Source organism: Sciurus vulgaris (assembly GCF_902686455.1).
Source record: "Sciurus vulgaris genome assembly, chromosome: 8".
NCBI classification, from domain to species: domain Eukaryota; kingdom Metazoa; phylum Chordata; class Mammalia; order Rodentia; family Sciuridae; genus Sciurus; species Sciurus vulgaris.
The window spans coordinates 186,136-212,215 of NC_136468.1; the positions used below are offsets into that span (position 1 = coordinate 186,136).

Consider the following 26,080-nt stretch of genomic DNA (forward strand, 5'->3'; position numbering starts at 1 on the left):
AATGAAATCAAACTTGAAAATTACACAGTGCACATTATCCAAATACTTCCTGCCACATTCCTGATTGCTTCTTCAAAGCCGATCAGAGTGGACAGCTGTGTGACGCCCACAGAGGATCTCAGGGAGCCGCGTCTACCTCACAGCCTGCCCATCACCTCCTGGGTCCGGCTCCCTCACTCTACCTCTCCTTCCAGCCTGCCCTGGTGTTTGGGACAACATCACCTGCTGGCGCCCTGCGGATGTCGGGGAGACCGTCACAGTGCCCTGTCCCCAGGTGTTCAGCCATTTCTACAGCAAACCAGGTGGGTGACGTGTGTTCCCTCCCGGGCTGCCCAGTGTTTGTGTCTGAGAATTGGTGTCTCTGCTTTCTTTGGTAACTTTGGCTGCTCCTGCTGCCAGGGAGCTGCAGGGCCACAGAAGTCTCCACCCAAACCCACCTGGGCAGCGGGCCCAGGTAACAGGGAGAGGCCAGGCAGGGCAGACACAGCAGAGCCAGAGCTCAGGACCATGCATGAGAGAATGGGGCCAGGACAGGACAGTAAAGAAGGCTGGGTGGATCACTGCAAGGCCAGGTCCCACAGGCCCCAGAGGGGCAGCTTTGAGGCTGGCAGAGGGCAGCCTTTCACTGCCAAGGGATGTCTGATGGCACACTGGGCCCACCTTGCTGGCCAGTTTGACATCTCCTGAAGTCTGCAGTGTCTGCAGAGCCTCGGAAGCTGCCCCAGGCCCTGTGCCAGCATTTGCTCTGTACTTGGTGATGCTGCCCAGCAAGTGTCTGAAAGGAGGACTCTGTTTTCGTAAGTGATCAGATCAGGTAACACGGAGAAATCTGTCTGGAAAACCAAAGTGGAAGATACATCTGCGAACAGGGAGGTGGAAGGGCCTGATCTGATCTCCAGATGTTAGAGGCTAAACCTGAGAACAGAGGGTTTGCGCGGTTGAAGGAGAGGGAGCCCAGGAAGGAGCTTGCTGCCTCACAGACAGTGGTCCGGACTGAGGTTGCCCTGCACAGCACCTCCAATTAGAGGACCTCAGTCATTATAAATACCCTGACCTTTTAAAACGTCCATCCAGTCAGTAACCTCTCTGCTGAATGTTGTCCTGGAAATCCCAAGTGCATTCACAGAGCCAGGAAGCAATCTAGCCCCCTGGACCCCCTAGGTCAGGGGAGGCTCTGAGAGAGACAGACCTCAGGGACCAGCAGACCCTGGAGACCACACTCTCGGCCCTGCAGTCAGGCCAGGCAGGCTGGGCCGCTCTGCCACCCTGCTTGGCAGGAGCTGCTGTGCAGGTGGCACCAGGAGGAGGAGCTTGCTTGTGGCGTCCTGCCTTGATTTCCCAAGGCAGTGAACAGGTGGATGCCGAAGCAGCCACGGACTGCTGCCCGCCTCTGGTCATCTGACCTCTGAGACCTTGCCCTCCCCGCCCGAATAGCAGTGCTCACCGCTGCCCCAGGTCCCTGAAGTGGATGAGGCAACACTGCTAAACCCAAAGGCCTGTGCCCCAGGCTCCCGCAGCCAGGAGGGGAGTGGCTGTGCAGGGTGCAGGGTGCACATGGCGTGAGCCTAGGTTCTGCCCAGGGCTGGGGGTTGCTCAAGGTTCCCACCCTGCCGCTGGCAGGGGCCGCCCACTCTTCTGGTGGTCTTCTCCAAGGACATGAGCTTTGTCAGCAGGGGACACTACGATTCTGGCGGGAACCATGCTGAACTGTCCTGGATAAGCAGAGGGATTTTAAGATCCCAGCGGCCTTTTTCCTTGAAGTTTGACCTCAGCTAACTGCTTCCAGCTGCTGGCCACAGGGCGCTCTTCTTGGACAGTGCAGAAGAGCACTGGGGACAGGCGAGGAGCAGAGTGGGCCGGGCACCAGGAGCTGGCAGACAGGCAGGACATGGTGGTGGGGCTCCAGAGTGACCTTGGCCTGGCCATTAAACTGCCTCTCGAGGCTGCAGAACATGGAATCTGCTAAGCTTTTCATTCTACTCCAAGATGGCAGCATGTACAGCAATTGCGATTTTACTTCTTTTTCCTGCTCTATGACATGGGGCGTCCACTCACATGTCTTGGGCCCCTCCTGGCCTGTGGCAGGTCGTGGCAGGCAGTGTGGGTGGGGAGTTCACAGCCTGATGACCAAGAGAAGCATGCCTAGGGACGGTTTTCCGTGGCCTCAGGGTAAAACGTCTGCACTTTGCTTTCCAGGAAACATAAGCAAAAACTGCATCGCAGGAGGGGTGGTCGGAGGTGTTCCTGACTTTGTCGAGGCCTGTGCTACAGCGACCCTGAGGACGAGGGCAAGGTAGGCTCCTCCACCACCAGCTGGCGCCGCCCTCCCCGGGGCGTGGAGGCGTGGCCGGCGGGCAGTGGGTGACCCTGCGGGCTCAGCGTTCCTCATCTCGGCCTGGGCCGGGGCAGGTCCTCCCTGTGCCCATCCCCAACTGCCTTTCGCGATGGCCCGGGTGGCATGAGACTTCAGTTGGCTGTGCTCATTCGTGGGCTGCATTTCCAAGGGGGCTGGGGCGCTGTGCTCAGGGGTAGCAGAGGACATTCCTGCATGGAGTGAGTCCACTCTGCCCCCAGCCTCCGCCCAGCCCGGTGGTGGCCCACGCACACAGCTTCGGCTCTCTGCAATCCGCCCATAAGGCGTGGACCGAGCACCTTGTATGCCGGCAGGCAGGTGTGCAGACACCCCACCTGCACAGGCAGGTGCTGGCCTGAGACGCCAGAGGGGAGCCTCCTGGGTGGCCTGGCCTGCCCCCAGGGGCCCTCCCCAGGCCCCTGCTGCTTCCCAGGCTTAACCACCTGGGCCCTCTCGGCCTTCCCCTCCTCTTCCTGGGATTGTATTCAAAGCCGAGTCTCCTGCCACTGAAGTAAAAGTGACCCTAGGAAAGGAAGTGCCTCTTCAGCACTGCCGGGACTGGGAGACAGCACCGCCTGGGGAGGGACCGTGGGCTGAGCAGGATGACCCACTGTGGTCTCCCTGGGTCTTGGGAAAGCCGCTGGCAGCACCACCAGCAGAGGAAAAGCAGGATTTAAAGAAGGTGGTCCTGCGCTCCCTGGACCAGAGGCAGGCTCCCTGCTGCTGCACCTGACCTGATTTCCTGCAGGACCGGTCACTCCGCCCGCCCTCTGCACTGTGTGGGCTGACACCCACCTGGGCTGGACGTTCCCACAAGGGTCCTATGTGCAGGTCCAGTGTGGGTGGAGGAAGACCCCACTGAGTGTCCTGGGTTCCTCAGAGGGAGGCCCCTCACCCAGCAGAGCCTCCAGGAGCCTGGGTAGACCCCAGCTCAGCCCTCTGCCAGGCACAGGCCGTGACTGTTTCCTGGTCTGCTGCCCAGTGACAGTGGCTCCAGGGATAGGAGGGAGGGGTTCCTTTGCTGGCCCAGCTGAAGAAGGGTAGGAGGGGCCCTGGGTCCTGGGAGGGCCCTGCTCCATTGTGCTAATTACCACCATTAGTGTTTCTGCTCAGCAACCGCAGGCCTGTGGCTTCTGGTGGCACCAGTCTCTGGGATGTAGAGAGCTGCCCGAGTGTCCAGGGCCATCATACATTCTAAACTCTGTGATTACAGAACATGCTGGAATTAGTGTCCCTGGCTCCATGGCTCAATTTGCCAGCCTCGGCCAGGCTTCTGAGCCAGGGAGACCAGGCAGGGGGCAGCCACCATGCTGTACTACAGCCTAGGCTTCCAGGAACCAGTGCCACAGAAGCACCCTTGCTCCCTGGGTCAGGGTCAGAATCAGGGTCAGGGTCAGGTTCAGGGCCAAGGTTAGGACCAGAAGTCAGGGATAGGGTCTTGGGACCTCCATGTCCCTTCCCCTCATCACTAACCTGTAAAAGGCTGTCCCTGCCCCACCTACTTTCTAGTTAATCGGGTCCAATTCCCACTTGGAGTCCATCTCCAGGGTCACCCTGAGTGCCTTCCCTGGGTGCAGCAGGATGGGTTTCTTCTGTGTTTACGGACCCCACATTCAAGGCCCTGGTCCCACACGGGAAGGCCAAGCGGGAGCTTCTATGCGTGTGCTTGGCAGGAGCAGATGGCAGAGCCGGGGGCTCCTGCCTCAGCCTCCAACTTCAGCAGCTGATGGACTAAACTGCAGTTTTCCCACCAGAAAGTGGGATGACAGAGAGCCCAGTGCGTGTGGGTCAGCCCTGCACATGCTGCTTGTGAGTTCAGAACGACTCCACAGGGGGTTGCAGTGGGCTTGGGCTCCCCCTGGTCCTCTATGGCAGGTCCTGATGGAACGCGGTCTCTCCAGAAGCCCACCTGCGGGCTCTGAGAGCAGAGGGGCTGTTCAGTGGAGAGAACGGTTCTTTGCTAAGGATCTGAATTCTGACCCAGAATAGGGACAATGGCTATGGAGTGAGGTGACTTTGGCCATGACCATCCCAGCTGGGTCCAACCCCTGAGACTCAGCTAGCTGTACTAGGGGCTGGGGACAGCCCAGTGACCAGGAGTCCTGGGCTTCTGAAGGTGAAGGGGAGTGTGGGGACATCCTGTGGCCAGGTGGATCACCTGCCATGCCCAGCACCACATCTGAGCCCCGCCCTAGAGCTGGCCATGGTTGGCAGCTCTCAGGTGGAGCAGTGCACGTGCTGGTGCCAAGCAGATCCTGAGGCCTCAGCAGCAACGGCCACCCAGAGCCAGGAGCAGGTCCCAGGGGCGTCCCAAGCCTCAGGCATGCACTCATGGCCTGAAGATCCCCCGGCAGCCTCCTGAGCTTGTCCCTAGGTCATAAAGAACAATAGGGACAGGGACGTGGGAGGGCACCCGCCAAGGCAGTATCGGCTCTTGCAGACCAGCCCCTGGTTTCCTCACCTCCCTGGGTCGTGCCAGGGGAGCGTTTCTGAGGTCACCGTCTGGAAGACCCCTCCTGGTCCCCTGGTCCTGCTTGTAGGGCTCGAAGCTGAAGCCTGCCTGTGTGTGGCCAGCATCTGCTCCCTGTGCATCTCTCTGGTTCAAGGAACTTGCTCTTCACTAAACACTTCAGACTCTGCAAGCACCATAGATGCATATTTCCTGGGAAGGGATTAGAGCGTCAAAACATTTCCCTGTGAGAAAGCAATAAAAACGACAGCACGAGGCCAGTGACAGCTTTACTCCTCATGGCAGCTTATGCTCTTTGAATACTTTGGATGCTTGGGGTTTGGGGAGACAGTGGCTCAGACACCTGAGCATCAGGCTGGGGCCAGGCAGCGTGTGCGGCCCACGTCAAGTCCCCAGTGCTGAGCAGGGCAGTGTCCCGGTGACTGCGTCCCGGGCCCCCGGCTCCTGCTCCTCTCTTCAGCCTTCCGCTCTCTTCCCAGATCTGTTTTTCTTAGGTCCCCACTCACAGCCAAGTTCAGCAGTGAGTGCAGTATGCAATTATTATGGGTTTCAAAATAATCAGATTCAAGAAAAATCAGCCTCCTCAGAAAGCACAGGCTTCACTGTGTGCAGTGAGTCAGAAAACAGTGGACTCACACTGGGTGTCCCCGGCAGGAGCCAGGTGTGGGCCCAGGGCCGCTGGCACAGCAAAGAACAGGAGCCTCCCTGCCTGGGCCTCATCGGGGTCCCAAGCAGAGAGGTGCGGCCTGTTCCCTGGGCCTCAGCTGCCTCCGTCGGCCCAGAGGTCTGGCAGGGCCTCTGCTTGGGTGTTCTCCAGATCTGCTCGCGGAGGACCCTGCTGGCGGAGGGGCGGCAGCTCGCCTTCGCGTTGGAGGGTCATCTCAGCCCACGTAAGAGGGGTACAGCAGCCGAGCCGAGGCCCCGCTGTGTGCCCAGCTGCTCGTGCCCTCACCCAGACTGCGTGCAGGGTCTGCCACAGGCCTCCACGTGAGCCTCTGCCTGCGCAGTTCTTCAATGAAGAGCGCCTCTGCTAAATTTAGCCAGCGCTGTTTGGCATTTCGGGCCTCCATGTGTCAAGTGGACACATTTCTTCCATATTATGCCATATTCCTAAAAATATGTGTGCCCTCTCCTCCCAGCTCGGCGCCACCCTCACTCCCTGAGGCTCCTGGTCGCCCAGAGCTCAGCTCAGTGACTGACGCTGCCGGCACCGACCCTGGAGCAGCCCTGGGGGCACACGGTGTTCCTGGCTTGCCTGCCAGAGGTGTCTGTCAGAGACCGGTGAGCCACCTGCCCCGGATCCGCCCCGTGGGACGTGCAGACAGGACAGGAAGAGGGTCGAGCAGCCCTCGTGAGTGGGGACCGCTGGGTGCGCTGCCTCCACATCAGAGGACTGCCAGCCTCTGGGGCTCCAGTGCAGTATCTGTCCTCATGTGGCTGGTGGCAGGGGACGAAGAGGCTAGAGGCAAGATGGCACACCAGCCAGGAACAAGAGGGGTGTGGGGATCTGGGCCAGGGGCTCAGGGTGGTTGGACAGAGAGAGGGACCCCCAGCTGTCCACAGGAGCCCTGGGCTGACTTGGGTTAATAGCAGAAAGGTCCCAGGACCAGCGATGGGCCACATGGTGCTGGTTTGACTGGCCCTGGGCACCTGGTGCTTACCGCGGCACAAGGTGGGTGAGTCACCTCAAGGCCAGAGGACAGGAGGGCAAGGAAGCCGGAAAACCGCAGCCACCACATGCTAGGGTCGGGTGCGCGCCCAGCCCTAGGGTGCCAGCCTGAAGGTGCAGGCAGGCGTGGACGCTGGTGTTCCGGCCCTACCTGGCTATCCAAGGCAGTGTAGTCAGGATCCAGACCCGGCTCTGCACAGACGGGGTGTGGCTGCCTGCAGCTGAGGCTGTGCTGCAAGGCACTGTCCCCTGCTGTCCCCCTTCTGGGTTGTCTGTGAACGACATCTCCTGGAGCAGCCAGCAGCATGGCTCTGGGGCCAGCCCATGGCACTGTGCTGGAACACAGGCCACCCTCACAGCGGCCCTCAGCATGCCGCTGGGAGGGGGCTTGGAAGCATCCTGGGCAGGGAGCCCAGCGGAGAGGCAGCAGCTACGGGGCAGTCCAGGGCCTCTCACCCAGTGCACAGCAAGTTAAAGATGGAGGGTCAGGGTCCTAAGAAGGAATGAGGACAGTGCAGAGATGCATCCTGTCCCTCCAGGTGCTGGGTGGTCTGCCAAAGGCCTAGGAGGGAGAAGAAGGAAGGGCTCTGAGGAGAGGAACTACTCTGTGTCATGTCCTGGGATCTGGACCAGAGGGCACGGACAGGGATGCCTGCAAGTGACAAGGACAGGTGGGGACGACTGGGCGAGGGCAGAACACCAAGCATTTTAATACTGGCATCCTCCTTAATTATTAAATGAAATAAAATTTTAAGTTCTCAAAAAATAATACTCACGTATATGCCAAGTTTGTCCTTTAGCCCTGGTCTTAGGTTGATGGGGAAACTTGTCACTTTGAGTCTCATGAATTCTTAAAAGCATATTTTGTGGGGCTGGGGTTTTGGCTCAGTGGTAGAGCACTTGCCAAGCACATGTAAGGCACTGGGTTTGATCCTCAGCACCACATATGTATAAATTAATAAAATAAAGGTCCATCAACAACAACAAAAAAATATGGAATTTAGTTGCCAGAACACTGCAAGGGCCCAGGATGCAGAGCTGATTCCCTGTCCTCAGCATTTGCCTAGTCCTGGTGTGTTGCTCCCTGAACCCTCACTGTGGCCACGCAGGTCCACCCCAGGTGAGAGGCCTCCCCCTCGAGAGTCGGGGCTCCCGTGGCCATTCAGGTCCACCCCAGGTGAGAGGCCTCCCCCTCGGGAGTCGGGGCTCCCGTGGCCATGCAGGTCCACCCCGGGTGAGAGGCCTCCCCCTCGGGAGTCGGGGCTCCCGTGGCCATGCAGGTCCACCCCGGGTGAAAGGCCTCCCCCTCGGGAGTCGGGGCTCCCGTGGCCATGCAGGTCCACCCCGGGTGAGAGGCCTCCCCCTTGGGAGTTGGGGCTCCCGTGGCCATGCAGGTCCACCCCGGGTGAAAGGCCTCCCCCTCGGGAGTCGGGGCTCCCGTGGCCATGCAGGTCCACCCCGGGTGAGAGGCCTCCCCCTCGGGAGTCGGGGCTCCTGTGGCCACGCACGTCCACCAGGTGAGAGGCCTCCCCCTCGGGAGTCGGGGCTCCCATGGCCATGCAGGTCCACCCTGGGTGAGAGGCCTCCCCCTCGGGAGTCGGGGTGTGCTCCTAGAGAACTAGACTGTACTCTGCACCCTCAGTTAACTTCTCACTTGCCACCTCCTGCAGCTCTGTCCTTTCTTCCAAATGTTTCTATAATAAGACACTGTGTCCTGCTGCATCATCTTGGCCTCTTGGGCCCCCGGCCAGGAGCATCCCTGCCTCTTCATCATGACATGACATATGTCAAGAATGTCAGCCGGTGATGGTGTTAAATGGTTATCTGTGGTTTGTCTGGCGATTAGATCCAGGTGATCTGTCAGGCACATTTTTTTTAAAGCAAAGGTCAGAGTATTTCATGGTAAAGTAAAGGTTCTCAAGTCCAGGTCAATTAACTTTATTTTTTTTAAATCGTAAACTATGCACAAATAAAGGCCTCAGTGGGATAAAATTCTACAAAATTTCTGTGGCTGTTTCTTTACCTCAGAAATGTCACGCATAGACTTAAAAATAAAATCCCCTCTGCCCTCAGCCACCACCAGAAAGGAACACTCAGTGTAGCTACTTAAAATAAGGTGCAGGAGACAAGGCCGGAAGTCATGGTGATTATGTGCTTAGGACCTGGCAGCCCCTGATTACACTCCGTGTCAGCTCCGGAGACGTGCAGGCTGCAGGTCCCACTGCAACTACGGCAGGATGGCTCCATTGTTCCTCTTGGGACAGCAGCAGCACTCCTGGGGGGTGTTGGCCTTCATCCACAGCAGGCTGTCTGCGGCCCAGGTTTTTCTGCCCTCCCAGGAGAGGCCAAGCCCGGGGACCTGGGAGTCTCTCCATCTCCTCCCGCCGAGGCAGCTCTGGGCTCGTGGAGCGGAGCTTTGCCAGCGATTGTGTGTGCCCTGGGCATCCTCCGACCTGTGCCCACCCCACCTGGTTCAGCAACAGGCCCAATTCCTCAATGGGAGAGAGAGATCTGAGGCAAGCACCCTCCTGCTGGGCAGGGAGAGAGGGAAAGACGGGAGGGCCAGCACCCTTGTGCTGGGCAGCAGGGCTCCGAAGGATGCCGCTGCAGTGGTGACCCATGCGCCTGGACAGAAGTGCCCAGTGTTCCCCATGCAGAAGGCCCTGTTACCAACAGGAATCGCCAAGGGGCAGGAGAGTGGCTTGGGGGCGTTTGCTGGCAGCTCTGGGTCCAGGATGAGGGATGCCACGCCCGCCAGTGGTCCCTGAAGCACAGCAGGCGCTCGCTCAGGTCTGCCCGCAGGAGCCAGCTGTGACCCTCCCCTGACCCCGCGCTGAGGCCGCTGCACACACACCAACCCCTGCGGGACTGGCAGCCTGGCTCAGGCACAGGAGGAAGTGCGGTGCGCTCGGATTTGCTTGTGTCACTCCTTTGGCGTCGGCCTTGCGGTCAGATCCTGCAGAGCTGTTTTCCTCCACCCGAGACACGTCCTGATCTAGCCATTTCAGACCAGAGCCGAGGAAGCGCCTGTTGCCCTCATGTGCCTGCACCTTGCTTGCCAGTCCAGACCCCAGTGGCTTCTGCATTTGTTACTTGCCGCCCAGCACTGCCAGGTCCTGCAGTGGGTCTGGGTTCTGCTGGGAGGCCACAGCAATGTCCAGAGCCTGCTCAGGGCTGAGTGTCCTGGACAGCCTGCATCAGAGAATCAGACGCCCATGGAGGGCCAGACTCCCAGGAAACGAGCTTCACACTGGTGCATACCCCATGCTGCATAGTGACCACACCAGAAGTCAGGAGGCCTGTGGGCAGAACACAGGTGCCAGGTGGGGTTCAGGTCTGTCTGCATCCCCCTGCTGCCTGACCACAGCACCTTGGCTTCTCACTGACCCCTGTGGGTAAAACGTCTCCTCCCAGAGAGGTCTGCAGATTTGTGCTGAAAAAGCAGCTCTCCGTGGGCTCTCCCAGGGCATGCACCAACACAACCCCAGCTCCCTGGGGTCCCAGGTTCTCCCCTAGACCTGCCCTGGCTCCTGCATCCTGTCACGTGGGCTGGTGATTTTTGGAGTAGTTTTACACTCACCCGAGGCCCAGGTGAGCAGCTCAGGGACTTGGCTGCTCCTCCTGTGCCCAGCCCCCTGTTGTTTTCAGAGGATGTGCATTTGTTTCAACCCAGAGCTTGGTTCTGAGGACACACTGTGCTCACTGGAGACCTTGGTTCACCTAGGGCTTGCTCCTGCTGGTTACGTCCCCTCGGTCTAGATGTGTGAGGAGGGCGCTCACTGGGCAGCTCGCAGGGTCTTGCACTGTGGAAGCCCTCTGCACCTCCCCTACCTCCCCAGCCCTGGCAGCAGCCCATCTTGACTGTCCACGGCCACTCTCCAGGGGCCCTGTGTCTGAATCGTCCATACCAGCTCCTCCTTCCTGCAGGAAAGCCCTGGAACCCAGGAGGGCTGAGGGAGTGTCCTGGGTGCCCTCCAGTCCTGCAGCCCAGTGGCCCCTGTCCTTGAGCACATGGCTACCCTCATGGTGCTGGCGTCTCCACTCTGGTGTGACTCCAACCAGCCTCCTCCGAGGTCCTGGGAGACCTGAGGAATTCATTTGTGTTCTGGGAGTTGCCAGCCTCCCCTTCGTCCCGCTTCCCGAGCCAGCAGGTGGAGTAGGCATTTGTAAAAGATGCTTTGCGGAGAACTGGCAAGAACTGTGACTTCTCCCACTGTGGCGGGTCCTCCCGAGTCCTGACAAGGTGCCCGCACCTCAGGAAAGGCTTTGCGGGCCAGAGGCACCCTCAGGAGTGACCGAACTCTGGACAGTCCCAGGACATGGCTGTCCCTGCAGTCTGAGATGTCCGAGGGGCTGAAGGAAGCTGCGGCCTCATGCCCTCAAGGACCTCCCTGCCCCCAGGGCGCAGGCTGTTGGGGGTCCAGAGCCGCTGCTGGACCTGCAGCTCCCACCCCTCCTGCACCTGCCCTGGAGCCAACACAAGGCAAGGCCACTGGACAGGCCGGGGACCCAGGGCCCCCAGGAAGACAAACATCACTGATCTTTCTGCAGTGTGAAGCAATCCCGCAAGGGCCTCATGAGCATGGCCAGGCTCCAGCTGCCAACAGTGACCACACGGCCTTGCCCACCTCTGCAGGAGCCTGAGGGCCTGGCTGAGAAACCAGAGGGCTGTGGCTAGGCATGATGGAGCCCCAGCTCCCCCTCCTCCTAGGACCTGTGTCCCTGCCCAGCGCCACCTCCTGGCTTCCATGCTGCCCGCCTGTCACTTCCTGCCACCACGGGGCTCCCGACTGAGGTCACCCTCTCGACACTGGTCTCCTCTCCACCTCTGCTGCTGCAGAATTTAGCCAGGACACAGGTCTCCTCCGGGGCCTTGTCTGCCTCGAGGCTGGACATGCTCCATCTGAGGGTCAGCAAGGTCTTCCTTTTCCCCACAGCGCCCAGTGAAGTGTGTGTGTTGGTGCATAAGTGGATCCGTTTTAGAAGGTTCTGGAAGAAACCAGCTTCCCACACAGGGACTCATGTGACAGGTAACAGGTGAAAAGTCTACCCCTCCAGTGTGCCAGCAGCTCAAGACCAGCAAGAAGGCAGAACCAGGCTTCATTTTTAAAAATGTTGGTTGTTACCCACTGAAGAGATGGCAAGGCCACTCTGTGGAGAAGGCAAGCCACACAGCCTGGCTCGCAGGGACGGGGACTGCTGGGGACCCCCCGGGACAGCAGGCCTGCACCAGGCCCACACACCTGCATGAACTCAGGGCTAGGAACCCACTGCTGCAGCACTGGGGGTTCCTGCTCCTGCAGAAAGCGAGTCAGGGGACCTGGGTGGTCTGATGGCTTGCTTCAGAGATCAGGGAGCAGCCGAGGGGCTCCCAGTTCAGGGCAGCCCTGTCCCCCAGCCCACCCCACATTCCACCAGCTGCTCAGGGAGCATGAACGGGGCCTGTCCTTGGATGTGGGGATGCCAGAGACATGCACCTCACGTGTGCGTGAATCCCTGAGTGAGCCGTGGCAGTGGCTCCAACCGCGGCCCCTCGCCTGGTCCAGGTTGAGCCCACAGGAGCCCTGCTGCTCACGTCCTGTGTTGGTCTCCCACAGAGCCTGAGAATGCAGGCTTGGTCCCCGTGCTGTCCAGGAAGGGTGGACAGCGCTGAGGGCAGGCACGGAGAGCGGCTCTGAACAGCTCCGTGGGCCGCAGTCACCAGCCTGGTAAAGACAGGCGCGATGGAATCGCCTCACCTCCAGGCCCCTGGAGGCCACGGTGCCATCTGGGGATCGGCCTGCAGGGCACAAGGCTACACACTCAGGGAGACCAAGATCGCTCAGTAAAACTACAGACTTAAACATCAAGGTGAGCACTCAGGTGTCCCTGGAGCCGGAGCCTCGTCTCCTTCAAGACCTCCTCCCGGACTTGCTGGTGTTGGATGGCCGTACTCCTCCTTGTGACCTCCAGCTATGGCCCAGCAGCAGGACCCTGGATCTTAACTTCTGCTACTTCATGGCGAGCCTCCTCCAGATGTGTCCCCAGCTGACCAGGAGGCAGAGGATGGAGGAGGCCGAGCTGAGCGTGGAGCCCAGCCAGGCTCGGGCTCCTGGGCCCTCTTCGCACACATGGTGGTGTTCCAGAATGAACTTCCCTGCCAGAACCTGGCCGTAGGCTGCCTCCCATGGTTCAGAAATAGGAATGCTCAGAGCTCTGACTGCCTCCGCAGGACCCAGGGGTGGGAGACGCACGGGGCCATGGGATCTGCTTCCCGGGAGGTGGAGTCCAGACACAGGACAGCCTGCCTTGGGGCCACAGTGTGAGCTAGGTCGGGGGCTGGGAGGCTCACCAGCAAGCCTCAACTCGAGACCAGGCCTCTGGGGCTGAAGGGTGGAAGGGCACCTTCACAGGTCAAGCCCCTCTTCCCTGCAGACCACCTTGACCCCTGCTGAGTGGTCACCCAGGGCCGTGGAGAGCCATGGCCAGCCTAGCCCCGGGTCTCTGGCACAGCACTATGTGGGGCTGAGGGCCTGTTTCTGGCAGGCTCCAGGGGAAGCTAGTGCTGTGGTCCAGTCACACTTGAGGACCACCATGTGGTCATGCTCATGGCCTCACAGGTGCCCCTGAGCTCACCTTAACTCTTAACCCCAGGGCCCAGCCCCCAAACCAGGAACCACACCTGCAGTCTACAGGCACCTGGGCCCAGCAGTCGTGATGCTTGGAGACCAGGAGGTCAGGGGCCACATACTAGAGGTCAGGGGTCATGTGCTGCAGAGAAAGAGCCACTGGCACATTTGGCTCAGTACTTGCTGAGCATGAGCTACTGAGAACCACAGGTATGTCTGGAGAAGGCCCTGGGCCTGAGGTCTGGAGGTGCCAGAAGGGTTGGGGTTCCAGCCTGAAGTGTCGGTGCCAGTGTCCTGTGGCCATGCTGCGGGGAGAGCCTGAAGGGGGAGGGAGACAGACAGCAGGACTGATGCGGGAGCCAGGGCTGGTCCCAGTGGCCCAGGAGGAGCTTCCACCCCAGAGGGCGGGGTGCGAGGTGGGAGGCTGAGGCGGGCCTCAGTGGCTGAGAAGGCGCTGCAGGAAGCAGCCACTCCCTCAGTTAACTGAAGGCCTCCGGCCTCCACATGCTCCTGTTTCCAGGAACACTGGAGGTCGTAGCCAGAATCCCTGTAGGTTGTTGGGAAGATGTTTCCATGGAGTTTTGGTTGTCTGATCGCGGAGGTCCGTGGCTACGCAGGGGTCCAGCACACAAGAGAGTGAATTTGCCATCAGGAGCATCACCCCTCAGTCTGCAGGGGCAGAACCAGGTTAGACTCCTCTTCCAGGGCCTCCCCGGTGGCCATCCCATCGGAGTGAAGGTCTCCAGTGGCCAGGGCACTTGCACCCATTTTTCCAGAACGGTGCACGACCGTGGTCAGCAGAGGCTCATGGACCAGGCAGGAACCATCTCTGCCTGCGGATTCCAGGGGGCATCCTAGCTAGGTGGCTCCTGTACTGAAACAGCTGATCCCAACCCAGGGATGCAGCCTGTCCTCCCTCCCGGACACACAGACTAAGGCGCCACCAAGTTCCCTCACAGAGCCCCTGGCAGCTTGCTGAGGCAGGTCAGCTCAGGCCCTTCTCACAGTTATTTAACGGAGGAGGAAAGGACCCTAAATTCCCCAACGGGTCTGTACGGCTGCTGTGAAGTACATGGTTTGTGGGTGTCCTGGGTTGTGCTGGACCTGTCTTAGCCAAAACCTGAGCTAGAGATCAGCCGAATCACCAAGCCTCTGCACTCACTCTGTAGCCCAGGGTCCTCCTGCCTTGGCACCTGCCTTTCCAGGATGCTGGGGCTTGGTGGTCCACAAAATAGTAAGTCATGACCTGCAGATTTCCCGCATGTCCTTGGGTGTCCTTGTTGGCTTAAGGAAAACAGTTCTTATATAAATTCGGTTGTAGAAATGCCTTTTAGGAGGATACCACCTTGATCCATTCAGGCTGCTGTGGCTACGTTCTGCAGCCTGTCAGCTCATAAACAGCTGAAGTTCACGCCCCACAGTCCTGCAGGCTGCAAGTCAAGGTCAAGCCCCGCAGATACTGTCTGGTGAGGGCTTTCTGGTCCTAGAGGGCACCTCGCACTGTCTCCTCAGATGGCCAGGGGCGGGGCCCTCCCTGGGGTCTCCTAGAGGACACTCAGCCTTCACAAGGCCCTGTCCTCATGGGCTTATCACCTGCCCAGCTCCATAGCCTTAGGGTAGGGACCCATGACCTGAGGGTCAGGCTCCAGCACCTTAGGGTCATGACTCAGACACGCAGATCATAGCACCCACCAGTACAAAAGTTCATCTTTTCAATTATTACCTATTTTATGGACAGAAAGAGCTATCTTGGCATTTCTTTGCCCTTCCCCGTTTACTAGCGGTGGACATGCTTGCCGGATGGTTGCTCGTTGTGTATGGGTGGTCCTTGCCACTGCCTGCTGCTTTCCTAGAGGGGGTCCTTTCTCACTCAGTGCCTTTCCCTGGAGGAGCTCCGCAGTTCACTCGGTGGTGCACTAGTCTCTTGCGTCTGCTTAAAACACACGCAGTGCAAACACGTCCTCCTGCCTCTCCTTCCCTGGCGCCTCCTCTGCTGTGGTACTCTGGCCTCCAGCCTCTGGAAGTGCACGCCTGGCCTCCTGTTTCCCCTCTTCTCAATCTTCCGCTCTCTAATTCTGCTGGAATGTACTTGCAGTAACTCTGGCAAATACGGAGGAATTTCCTCACCAAGAAATGGATTGTTTCTCCCAGAATCATACGGACTGCCTGTCCTCCCCACTCCAAGGAAACCACCCAAGGCTGGCGAACCCTGGGCTGCAGGGGCTGCAACCCCACAACCCCACCCTGAACTCTCCGCCCACCCACGATGGCGAACTCTGGTGTCCCGCCCAGCTGCCAGGCCTTCCCGGAGCCTGGGGATCTGCGCCCCAAGCCCCCTTTGTCCTGGCACCGGCTAGAACCTCCCCGCCAGCGCCCGCCATGCCTGGGGCCCAGTGCTCTGCCGCCCGGTTCCACCACCCAGGTCTCCTGAAGGAGGCAGGGCGAATGCTCCGGCAGGCTCTGCCGCTGCCCTTGGCGGTCTGTGGGTGCCCTGCACACCAGCAGTTTTCCTTTTTCCTTTTCGACGTGTAAATCACTTTCTTCATTTTTATTTTGTGGGTTAGAATTTGAAAACCCCTTCTGGCAGAAGCAGCCCTTGTCCCTCTGTCAGAGGAACCTGGGCGTTTCTCCTGAGGAGAGTTCCAGGCTCGCCTTGGATGGAAAGCCCCGGCTCAGCCTGTGCCTGCGCTCATGGCCGCCCTGAGGGCCAAAGTACCCGTCCAGCTGCGGAGCCACTGGCCTCTCACAGGTTTTTCACCAGCTTCCGCAAGTGACGCCCACTGCCCATGACATTCCCGCTTCTTTCCTTCTTTTTGTCAGCACAGAGCTGAGCCTTCTTTAGCTGAACCGTGAGAATGTGTACAGATCACCTGGTCACTCCTTGTTCCTGTTTTCCGTGCCTCGGTTAATTCTTAAACCTGTTGGGGTAGCAAACTGTGGGTGGCCGAGCTGTCCCACCGACCAGCCAGCCCTCTCCCCATCACCCCTGCGTCCTCTGGGCCAGTCCTGGGAAGGAGCTGGCCTTCCCACCCCTGCTCCGGGGCTTGGCCAGCTCCCTCCTGCCCTGCTGTTCTTGGAGAGGGGACGAGGGCATTTTAGGCTACAGGAGGGGAGGTTACGGTTTTCTTAATAAGTGTGCTGCTTTTCACTTTGATTGAGTTTTTTGGTTTACTTAGGGAATTAGTTGGCCTCACAAATTGCCCTGTCCCTTCACATTCCTTGCGTGAATCATGTGGGACTCCGGCGTTCTCTGCTCTTGCTCTTCAGTTCACTGGTGCTTGCTGGCAGTCATTCGTTCACCCAGCAGATATGAGCAGTAATGGCGCCCACCTCTGGTCTCAGAGTGTCATGGTTGGATCTGGGATGTTCCCGAGAAACTCTGTTGAGGCCTGGTCCCCAGCGAGGTTCAGAAGTGGAGCTTTTAGACAGCGGTCAGAGGGTGACAGCAGTGACTCATCAGTGGGTTGTGCATCTGATGGACTAATCATCTGAATGGATTCCTGGGTGGTGACCACAGACAGGAGGGCATGGCTGGAGGAGGTGGGTCACTGGGTGCTGCCCGTGGGCCCTGCATCTTGTCCCTGGCTCTTCTCTGCCCCTCTGCTTCCTGGCTGTCCCGCTCTGAGCAGCTTTCCTCCCCATGCCCTTCCGCCGTGGTGCTCTGCATCACAGCAGGCCCAGAGCCTCTAAAACCTTGGGCCGACATAAACCCTTCCTCTCCTGAGTCTCCCTCGTCAGGTGCTGTGGTCACAGCAAGGCAAAGCTGAGCCCAGTGCCCCTGCCTCTGGCTGTTCTGCACTGTCTACCCCGGTGGGCAGAAGCCTGGGCACACGGGTTTTCCTCATTCTCAGGTGCTGAGAACTCGCTCTTGCGAGCAGGGTGGCTTCCTTCCTACTCTGGTGCCCTGTGGAGTGAGGTGGGCTGTGTCTGAGGGCAGGCCCCTGTGAGTTGGGATAGCGTGCAGTGTGCCCGGGACGGGACCAGGGCACCCTCGAAGCAGGGTGGGTCTCAGAGGCCCCTGGACGATTCTGGAGTGACGGTGCAGACCTGGCGTGTGCCTCCACGGACGATGGGTACACCCGCCTGGCGGTCTTGCTCCTGCCTGCGCCTGGTTCTCAGCCTGATCTTGTCCCAGAAGACCAGGTTCATGTCCCTGCCAGGCAGAAGACCACAGAGATCACGCACACCTCCTGAAAGAGCTCCTGGCTGCTCGTGCTCTGCCTGGGTCTCCTGAAGGTACCCTGGCCCACCAGTGCAGTCTCCACCCAGCAGCTGGGTTGGTGGGCTGCTTCACAAGAGCCCTGTGGCCCTGAGGGTCCCTTCTCAGCCCTGCCCAAGTGTCTTCTCGCCTCACTCCCTAAAGAGTTCAATAGGATGTGCAGGGGCTGGCAGGCCCCTTGCTAAGTCATGCTCTGTAGCAGCCAGCAGGCCCTGGAGAGCAACCGAGGGTGTCCTGGGTCAGGGGCACAGGTGAGGTGGGCTCTGGACATGGCTGGGCAACACTTCCCAGGCTGGAGGAGCTAGACCCCTCCATGTCTTCTTCCTGCCAGTCCCTATGTCTTCTAGGGTGTTGGCACCCTGGTTAATCCCATGTTTTCTGTGTGGATTTGAATCCATCAGAAATCTTGTGTGTGTGTGGGCAAGGCTGTGGACTCCTACACCAACAACACATGGTCAGCACATGCACACGTGAGCCGAGGAGGGCAGGGGAGCCATGCAGCGCCCAAGGGAAGGGGACACGGAGAGATGTGGGGGCAGCCAGGAGTAGCCGTCCAGCCTTTGGAGAAAGGGCCAAGGCCCTGCACCACCTGAGAAACAGGAACATCCAAGACTGAGTGCCTTCCTCTCCAGAGATCCATTCAGGATGACCAAGGGCCTCCTCACAGGAAGGGTCTGGGGATCCTGATGTTCCCTGCCTATAATTCCTACATGGCTAGGCCTCACCCCCAAGCCATCAGGGCCCGTGCTCAAGTGTGCCCACTGCCCCGGCCTTTCAGGCAGACGGGGACAGGCTGCCGGGCAAGCCTCAGGGCTCTGCCACAGAAGCCACCTTCCTCAGAGTGCTCCTCGGTGGGCCCAGGACTCTGCAGGCCCAGGGAGTGGGGGCAGCTTGCCAGCACCTCTGGCCTCAGCCCTTCTCCTCCTGTGGAGCTGCCTGAGAGCCGGCTGCCCAGCAGAGCCCTGCCCAGCCCTCGTGGTGTCCGTCCTGCCCTTCACTCACTCCTCAGCCTGCTTCTGTGCTGGGGTGGACTCGAGGCTGGAGGCCAGAGGAGGCCCCAGCATGAGGGTGGCTTGGGCAGGGCTCTGTTGTGATTCTGCTCCGTGAACTGCAGACATGGCGGCATGGGGTGGGCCTCCCATCCGCAGGCTTGGCTTGTGTCCCTCGAGAGCTCAGGGACATGGCTGGCTTGCCGCCTCTCCCCCACGTCGGTGTTGCCCTCTGCCAGGACATCTCCTGCACGTGAACTCCAGGCCGGTGGCCTCCGAGCTGTCTGCCACTGCCCCTTTTTCTGCCCCTTCCCAGCTGGGGCCCTGGTGGTCCTCTTGCTCAGCCAGAGCCTCTGGGATCCCCCTGGCTGTTTCCTCTCATCCTGGTCATACGTGGTGAGGCGTCCCCAGGGCAAAGTTCCCTTTGGTGTCCCAGGGGGTGGCACTGCAGCAGGCCCCCTCCTGCCTCCCTGCAGAAGCAGGTGGGGCCAGGGAACACCCGAGATCTCGGAAGTTCCCGCCATCCCTGCGGCCAGCAACAGCTTACAGATACTCTCTCCCGCCTCAGATCACATTTTACGTCCTGGTGAAGGCCGTCTACACCCTGGGCTACAGTGTCTCTCTGGTGTCTCTCGCCACAGGAAGCATGATTCTCTGCCTCTTCAGGTAAGCAGTGGATGTCAGCCATCCTGCCAGGAAATGAGGCCGCAGACTCTCCCTGTGTGGCAGGAGGTGGGAGGCAGCCTGGTGCCCTCTGCATGCCCAACCACGAAGTGCCGGTGGAGGGGTCTCAGAGTGTGGGGCTAGCACTGGGGTGTTACCCAGATGCCTGACTTCTGACCTGGGTGAACAGCTCGGCTATAGGCACTAAGTCCTTAGGGTGACAGTGTGGATGCCATGACCTCACCCTGGCCCTCGGCTGCTGAGCCTGGAGGCAGCAGTCAGACTTGCTGGGTGCAAGTCCTGATCAGCCTCTCAGTGGCCGTGTGACCTTGGGCGTGTTACTCGAGTCTTCTGAGCGACTGCAGAGGATGCCTGCAGAGCCACCTTGATGGCCGTGAGGGTGGACATGGTGTAGGCAGGAAGCCTGCAACAGGCGCCTCAGGGAGGCCTGGAGGGAGGCTGGCTGGCGCCCTCTCACCAGACCCTCTGTAGGCCTCTGCTGGCTGGTGACACTAGCAGGCAGAGGCCCCACTGGCCTGCATTCCGATTTTCACACCAGTACCCTGAGGACCCTCGACCTCTCTCCTCACGGTGAAGAGCTTGGAAATGTAGGAAGAAAAGGAGGCCTCCATGGGTCAGGTCTGGACTCCAGACGCCTCCGCTTCCTCTCCTGCAGAACCACGCTCTGCACACCCGGGGCGGGCGGGTGGGACAGCGGGACTTGCTCCATGGCCACCCATTCCTGCACCCCGCAGCGCCCTCAGTGCCCCAGGAATGCCGACCTCAGGGCGGCTGCCTCAGGCCACTCCCCAGGGCCACAGCAGAAGTCCTGGCTGCCTGCACCTCAGCGTGTCTTGTTTAGTGACCCAGGAAGAGCCTCCGTGGGCAGCTTGCTTCCTGAGGTTCCCTGACAATTACAAGCAGCTGAGTCCTGGGAATACGGGACTTCATACTTGTCAGGTCAGTGCACACCTCAAGAGGCCTGTAGGGTGTCTGTGGTCAGCAGGACTGACACTAAGGTGTAAAAGCCCAGGACAACCTCAAAATTTTTTTTATTCATGGGAAGGAAAAAACCATCTGCTCAGGATGAGCATCTGTGGTTTCATGTCACTGAAATTTGCTGGAGAGATAAAGGGGCGAGCATGGGTGTTGGAGGCTCTGCCCTCACAGTCGAAGGGAGAACCGATCAGGTCTTCCCCAGGCACAACCCAGGAGAGCCAGAGGAGCAGACCTTACGCCAAAGGGCGAGCTCAGCGCAGCACTCACACCAACGTTGGAGGGTCCTGCAGACCCAAGGGGCAGGCGTGATGGCAGCACCCACCAGGCAGGCCAGCGTGGACACCGGAGCCCACAGCACACGAATAGGCCAGGAAAGGGCTCGGTGTGTGTAGAAAACGCAAGCAGGCCAGGAAGTCCCCACAAGGACCTCAGGCGACAGGGCCCTGGGGGATTTGCATGCAGGCAGAGGGCCACTGATGCCCTGGACAGGGGGCCTCGCAGGCTGTGGGAGAGCTGGAGACTGGACGGAGGCACAGAGGCTGCCCGGGCAGGAGGCACTGTGGCCTCCAGTGGCCGAGCAGGCGTGCAGCGTCAGGCAGAAGCACCATGAAGCCGCACGTGTGATTTTCAGTGTTGTAGGAGCTACATTTCCAAAATGAAAACAACCCAGTGGAATCAACTTTAATAAGACCTTTAAGTCATCAGATCCAAAATACTGTGGTTTCAACACATAGCCGAGGAAGAGAACTCCCAGGAATGCCGGACACCCCTGTGCCCCAGCTGGTCTCGGGTCCAGCTGGCCTGTGCAAGGAAGCTCAGCATGGCCCCTCCCTGCTGACCCTCGGCCTGCGTGTCAGCTCAGCAGGCCCCTCCCTGCTGACCCTCGGCCTGCGTGTCGGCTCTATAAAACACAGCCGAACGCTGTTGAGACAAACCTCGGTGACCCAAACGTACCCAGAGCTTTTTAGCAAGGGAATCCGGTATGAAATGTCATTTTCCTTTTTTATTCAGATTGACATTGACAAAACCAGCTCATCATTTTTGGAATCAATTTATCTTTGAAGCATAAACATACTGTTTACAAGCCTTCTGTCCAGGTTTAAGTGAACTTGCTGACCCTTGCTGTCAAGTTGGTCTTATTAATGTTGAGTTCAATGGATCAATGTATGAATTGGTATGCAACTCTGAATTTACTAAATGAAAAAAGTGTTCCTCAAATTTTGATGGTATTGGGCTGGGGTTATAGTTCAGTGGTGCAGTGCTTGCCTAGTATATGTGACGAACTGGGTTCAATTCTTAGCACTGAATATTAAATAAATAAATAAAGGTCCACTGACAATTAAAAAATATTTTTTAAAAAATTTCAGCAGTAGTTTTCAGCTAAGGCGTATGAACCGTTGTTTAATTGGACACTCTGCCGACTGACTGATGCTAGAATAACATACCGGCTTATCGGGTGTGAAGGTCTTGTCTCCACACAGTACCTAGCCCCGTCACAGAGGGCTGTCCTGTCTTTGGGGCTTCAGATTCAGCCAGCACACTGGATCCATCTTTGGCCTGAATGCCTGGAAAGTCTCCTGTTGCCCCAGGAAGTGGACATGGGCCTCAGCAGAGGAGTCTTTGGTGCCCACAGATGCTGCAGGGGGCAGGAGTCTGGAGGCCCTTCCTGGCGCTAGGCTGGCATGCAGCCCGACTCGTAGCTTTGTGGGTGTCCCTGAAGGACCTCGACAGGAGCCCGGACACTTCAGGGTGTCCTACGGTGTCCACTTTTGACTGCCAGGAGGAAACTTATCAAATTCAGGATGTGTCAGGTGTTTGCTGAACACCTCTTTGTACCCTCTCTGCCCGCTCAGAGTCAGAATGCGGTGGACAGCTCCCCGTCCTGCCCCAGCAGGCCACGCCCGTCACCCCAGCCTCATGGAGCTGTGGGCGCCCTCCTGCAGCCCGCACTGCCCGGCTCTGGGTGGCACCAGTGTCCCCGCAGTGCTGCATCTGTAGCCACCGTCGTTTCGGATCATAAAACTCGCCCACGCTTATTTTTTAAACTAGAAAAATAATTATAATTAACAAGTATTTAGAGTCAATTACGATTTACACAAATATTACTAAAACTCATGCTGACACCAAAAAATATTCATATATCACAATGTTGCCTTCATGCATAGAAAGCAACCCTGCAGACTGAATCGATCCCCGCACCAGCTAGGTCCTAGGCCTGTGGCGCGCTTCTGTGGGAGACCAGGAGCAGCCGGGTGCCCAACACCTCCAGAGCTCCTCCACACAGCCCATGAATTACCAAAGCGAGACTCAAACGCGGGGAAGGGGTGACTTCTCTTCACTTAAATTAACTAAAGTTGAATGAGACCTGAAGTGCTGTCCTCAGTAGAGGGCCACTTCAGCCCCCTTTGTTCTGGGAAGCTCGTTGCTACTGATCTACCAGCACAGGTCGAGGGTCACAAGAGGGTCAGAGGACAGGTGTAAGCCTGCGTGACGAGGAGAGAGGGGTGCAATTGGAGTGGGGACATGGACCCGTGCCTCTGACTGACCACAGGCCTGGGGGTCCATGGAGGTGTGGTGCTGGGCAGACCATCCTCATAGGACCAGGTGTGCAGGAGACTCCAAGGCAAGACCGACCTCATCATCCTGAATCCTGGAGCCGAGCAGATGAGGCCAGCCCACAGCTCCAGGCTCAGCCCCTGTCCCACCTCCACTCCTGGGAGGCTGGCCCCACCTGTGGCTTCACTTCATACCTTTATCCTGGAATCTGACCTCACAGAACAGTGTGAAATAAGGGGAAAGATTTTTGTGCAAAAAAGTACGTATCATAACACAAAACTGGAAATAGCATAAATATGTAATAGTAATGAAATAGTTAAATAACTTGACTTCATAAAAAGAAAGCCACTCAGGTGATTACTTGGAAGTCCACAAATCCAGTGTCTGACTGTCCAGCCTCCCCTCCCTCCCACAGGAAGCTGCACTGCACCAGGAACTACATCCACCTGAACCTGTTCCTGTCCTTCATCCTGAGAGCCGTCTCAGTGTTGGTCAAGGACAATGTCCTCTACTCCAGCTCGGGCACCCTGCACTGCCCTGACCAGCCGTCCTCGTGGGTAAGGCTGTCCACCAGGGCAGGGCTCTCTGGGGAGGTGTTTTCTTCATCCTATGACTGAGTCTCAGTGCTGGCACACAGTCCTGGCCAGGCTGAGAGAGCGAGGGAGCCTGGGCCCGGGTCCGCTGCTGAAGGGGAGGGGTGGCCAGAGGCGGGATGGGGCCCTGAGCCCTGACTCCACAGATGGGCTCCAGAGGAGCGAGGCCAGCAGCAGCAGCTCTGGGGGACATCCCAGCACAGGTGAGCACGTGCTCCTGTCTGAACCTCTGAGCAATAGATCTTCCATCCAGACTGCCAGAGGAAGTCGACCTGCACAGCAGCAGATTCCACGCTGCCCCAGGTTCGGGACCCAGGGCGTGTCTGTAAATGCACGTGGTGCAACTCTTCAGTGCTGAGACGAACAGCCTCAGTCACTAGTGCACAGAAGCAGGGAAGCTCTGGACGCACACTGTGCTTCTGCCTTGGCTGTATTCGGGGTGGTCGTTAGTGGCCATTTAGAATCAAATCAAGTCAAGCTAATGCCACAAGTGCACCCTGGGTGTCTGCTCCATGCAGGTCTTCCTAAGTCTCTGCTAGAGCATGGGGCTCTGCCTTGTGTGTTCTTGTGCCTTTCTCCTGCTCTGAAGCTCCAGCTGTCGGAGCCAGGCACTGAGCTCGCCTCCCACACTCCGGGCGTGGAGATGCGTCTTTTGGCATGGCTGCCTGGCCTGCACAGATGTTCATCAGTGTAGTTTAGAGAGAAAGCCCGTGTGGCTCACTGCACATCACCTTGGGACTGTCACAGTCCTCTGCAGGAAAGTCCATTTGCTGTGGTGCAGGACTGGATCAACAGAGAGGTCTGTCGTCAGAACAAAGTCATAAATTGGATTCCCGGCTGGCAAGCCCCACTGTTGTGAGCATGCCATCCCTGACACAGACAAACACGCCGTCTGCACAGTGCCAGGGCCTGCCGAGTGGCACCAGGTTCACAACTGCACCCTGCCAGCCGTGGCGGCTCAGAGAATGCAGGTCACCTTGTGGTCACAGATGGACAGACTCTTGATTTCTAATATCTAACACCAGGAGTCACACATCACATACCACACAGCCCTATACAAACAGGCGGCTGAAGACTAAGAAAGGGTGACAGCAGCCACAGGGCTACAGGAGATGAGCCAGGAGCACAGGCAGACCATGGTAGGTGGTCAGGTGAGAACATAAGGAACCCATTCCTCAGAGCTGTCACAGGAAGGCCCACATGATTTCCACAGTTTCTGAGTCAGAGTGTCAACTTGAGGTGTACGGTCACCGCAGGCAGGAAACCACACTTTACAGAAGCCCAGTAGGGACAGGAGATTGGTGGTTCATCACCATGATGATTTTCCTGAATGAAGCCCAGGATGAATGACCAGGGGACAGGGGCAAGTGATGCTGTGTTGTCTTGGGGACTCCTCCTTTTATGGGTCTCTAGTGAAGAGTTTTCATCTGGTGGGGAGGATAAGCTCCCTTGTCTGGTGTTCCTGATATGATGTGTGATGGCCATGCATACAGGTGCTCATGATATAGTTTGGTAAGTTGGCATGTGTAAGGATTTTCAGTCTGTACTGAATGAAGGTGCCAGGCAATGGTGGATGTTTACTTGTAAAAAGAGGTATGGAGTCATACCACCTGGCATTTGTATCAAATGGAGAAGACCACGGCAAGCTACTGCTTAAAAAAAGGGGGTAAGTCAGAGCAGGCACAGTCTGAGAACTGAGGTGTACGGTCACCACAGTCTACACCACAGTCTACACCTGGAGTCACCCAGGGCAGGCACAGCCTGAGAGCTGCTGTCTACACCATGGAGTCACTAGGGCAGGCGCAGCCTGAGAGCTGCTGTTCTGCACACCATGGAGTCACTCAGGGCAGGCACAGCCTGAGAGCTGCTGTTCTGCACACCATGGAGTCACTCAGGGCAGGCACAGCCTGAGAGCTGCTGTTCTACACCATGGAGTCACTCAGGGCAGACACAGCCTGAGAGCTGCTGTTCTACACCATGGAGTCACCCAGGGCAGGCACAGCCTGAGAGCTGCTGTCTACACCATGGAGTCACTAGGGCAGGCGCAGCCTGAGAGCTGCTGTTCTACACCATGGAGTCACTCAGGGCAGACACAGCCTGAGAGCTGCTGTTCTGCACACCATGGAGTCACTCAGGGCAGTGCAGCCTGAAAGCTGCTGTCTACACCATGGAGTCACTCAGGGCAGTGCAGCCTGAAAGCTGCTGTCTACACCATGGAGTCACTCAGGGCAGGCACAGCCTGAGAGCTGCTGTTCTGCATATCATGGAGTCACTCAGGGCAGGCGCAGCCTGAGAGCTGCTGTTCTACACCATGGAGTCACTCAGGGCAGTGCAGCCTGAGAGCTGCTGTCTACACCATGGAGTCACTCAGGGCAGTGCAGCCTGAAAGCTGCTGTCTACACCATGGAGTCACTCAGGGCAGGCACAGCCTGAGAGCTGCTGTTCTACACCATGGAGTCACTCAGGGCAGGCGCAGCCTGAGAGCTGCTGTTCTACATCATGGAGCCACTCAGGGCAGAACAACCTGAGAACTGCTGTTCTACACCATGGAGTCACTCAGGGCAGGCACAGCCTGAGAGCCACTGTTCTACACCATGGAGTCACTCAGGGCAGAACAACCTGAGAGCTGCTGTTCTACACCATGAAGTCACTAGGGCAGGCATAGCCTGAGAGCTGCTGTTCTACACCATGGAGTCACTAGGGCAGGTGCAGCCTGAGAGCTGCTGTTCTACACCATGGAGTCACTCAGGGCAGGCACAGCCTGAGAGCTTCTGTTCTACACCATGGAATCACTCAGGGCAGGCACAGCCTGAGAGCCGCTGTTCTACACCATGGAGTCACTCAGGGCAGAACAACCTGAGAGCTGCTGTTCTACACCATGAAGTCACTAGGGCAGGCATAGCCTGAGAACTGCTGTTCTGCACACCATGGAGCCACTCAGGGCAGGCACAGCCTGAGAGC

At 58.4% G+C, this 26,080-nt stretch overlaps 1 protein-coding gene across 1 annotated transcript in view; it reads left to right on the top strand.

The window, feature by feature from the left end:
* The window catches only part of VIPR2 (vasoactive intestinal peptide receptor 2), a 57,032-nt gene that overhangs the window by 18,653 nt on the left and 12,299 nt on the right, over positions 1-26,080 (top strand). Inside the window, 5 exon segments of the mRNA XM_079150665.1 lie at positions 195-302; positions 2,197-2,262; positions 2,265-2,293; positions 18,877-18,974; positions 22,942-23,083. Coding sequence (XP_079006791.1) covers positions 195-302; positions 2,197-2,262; positions 2,265-2,293; positions 18,877-18,974; positions 22,942-23,083 — 443 coding nt within the window.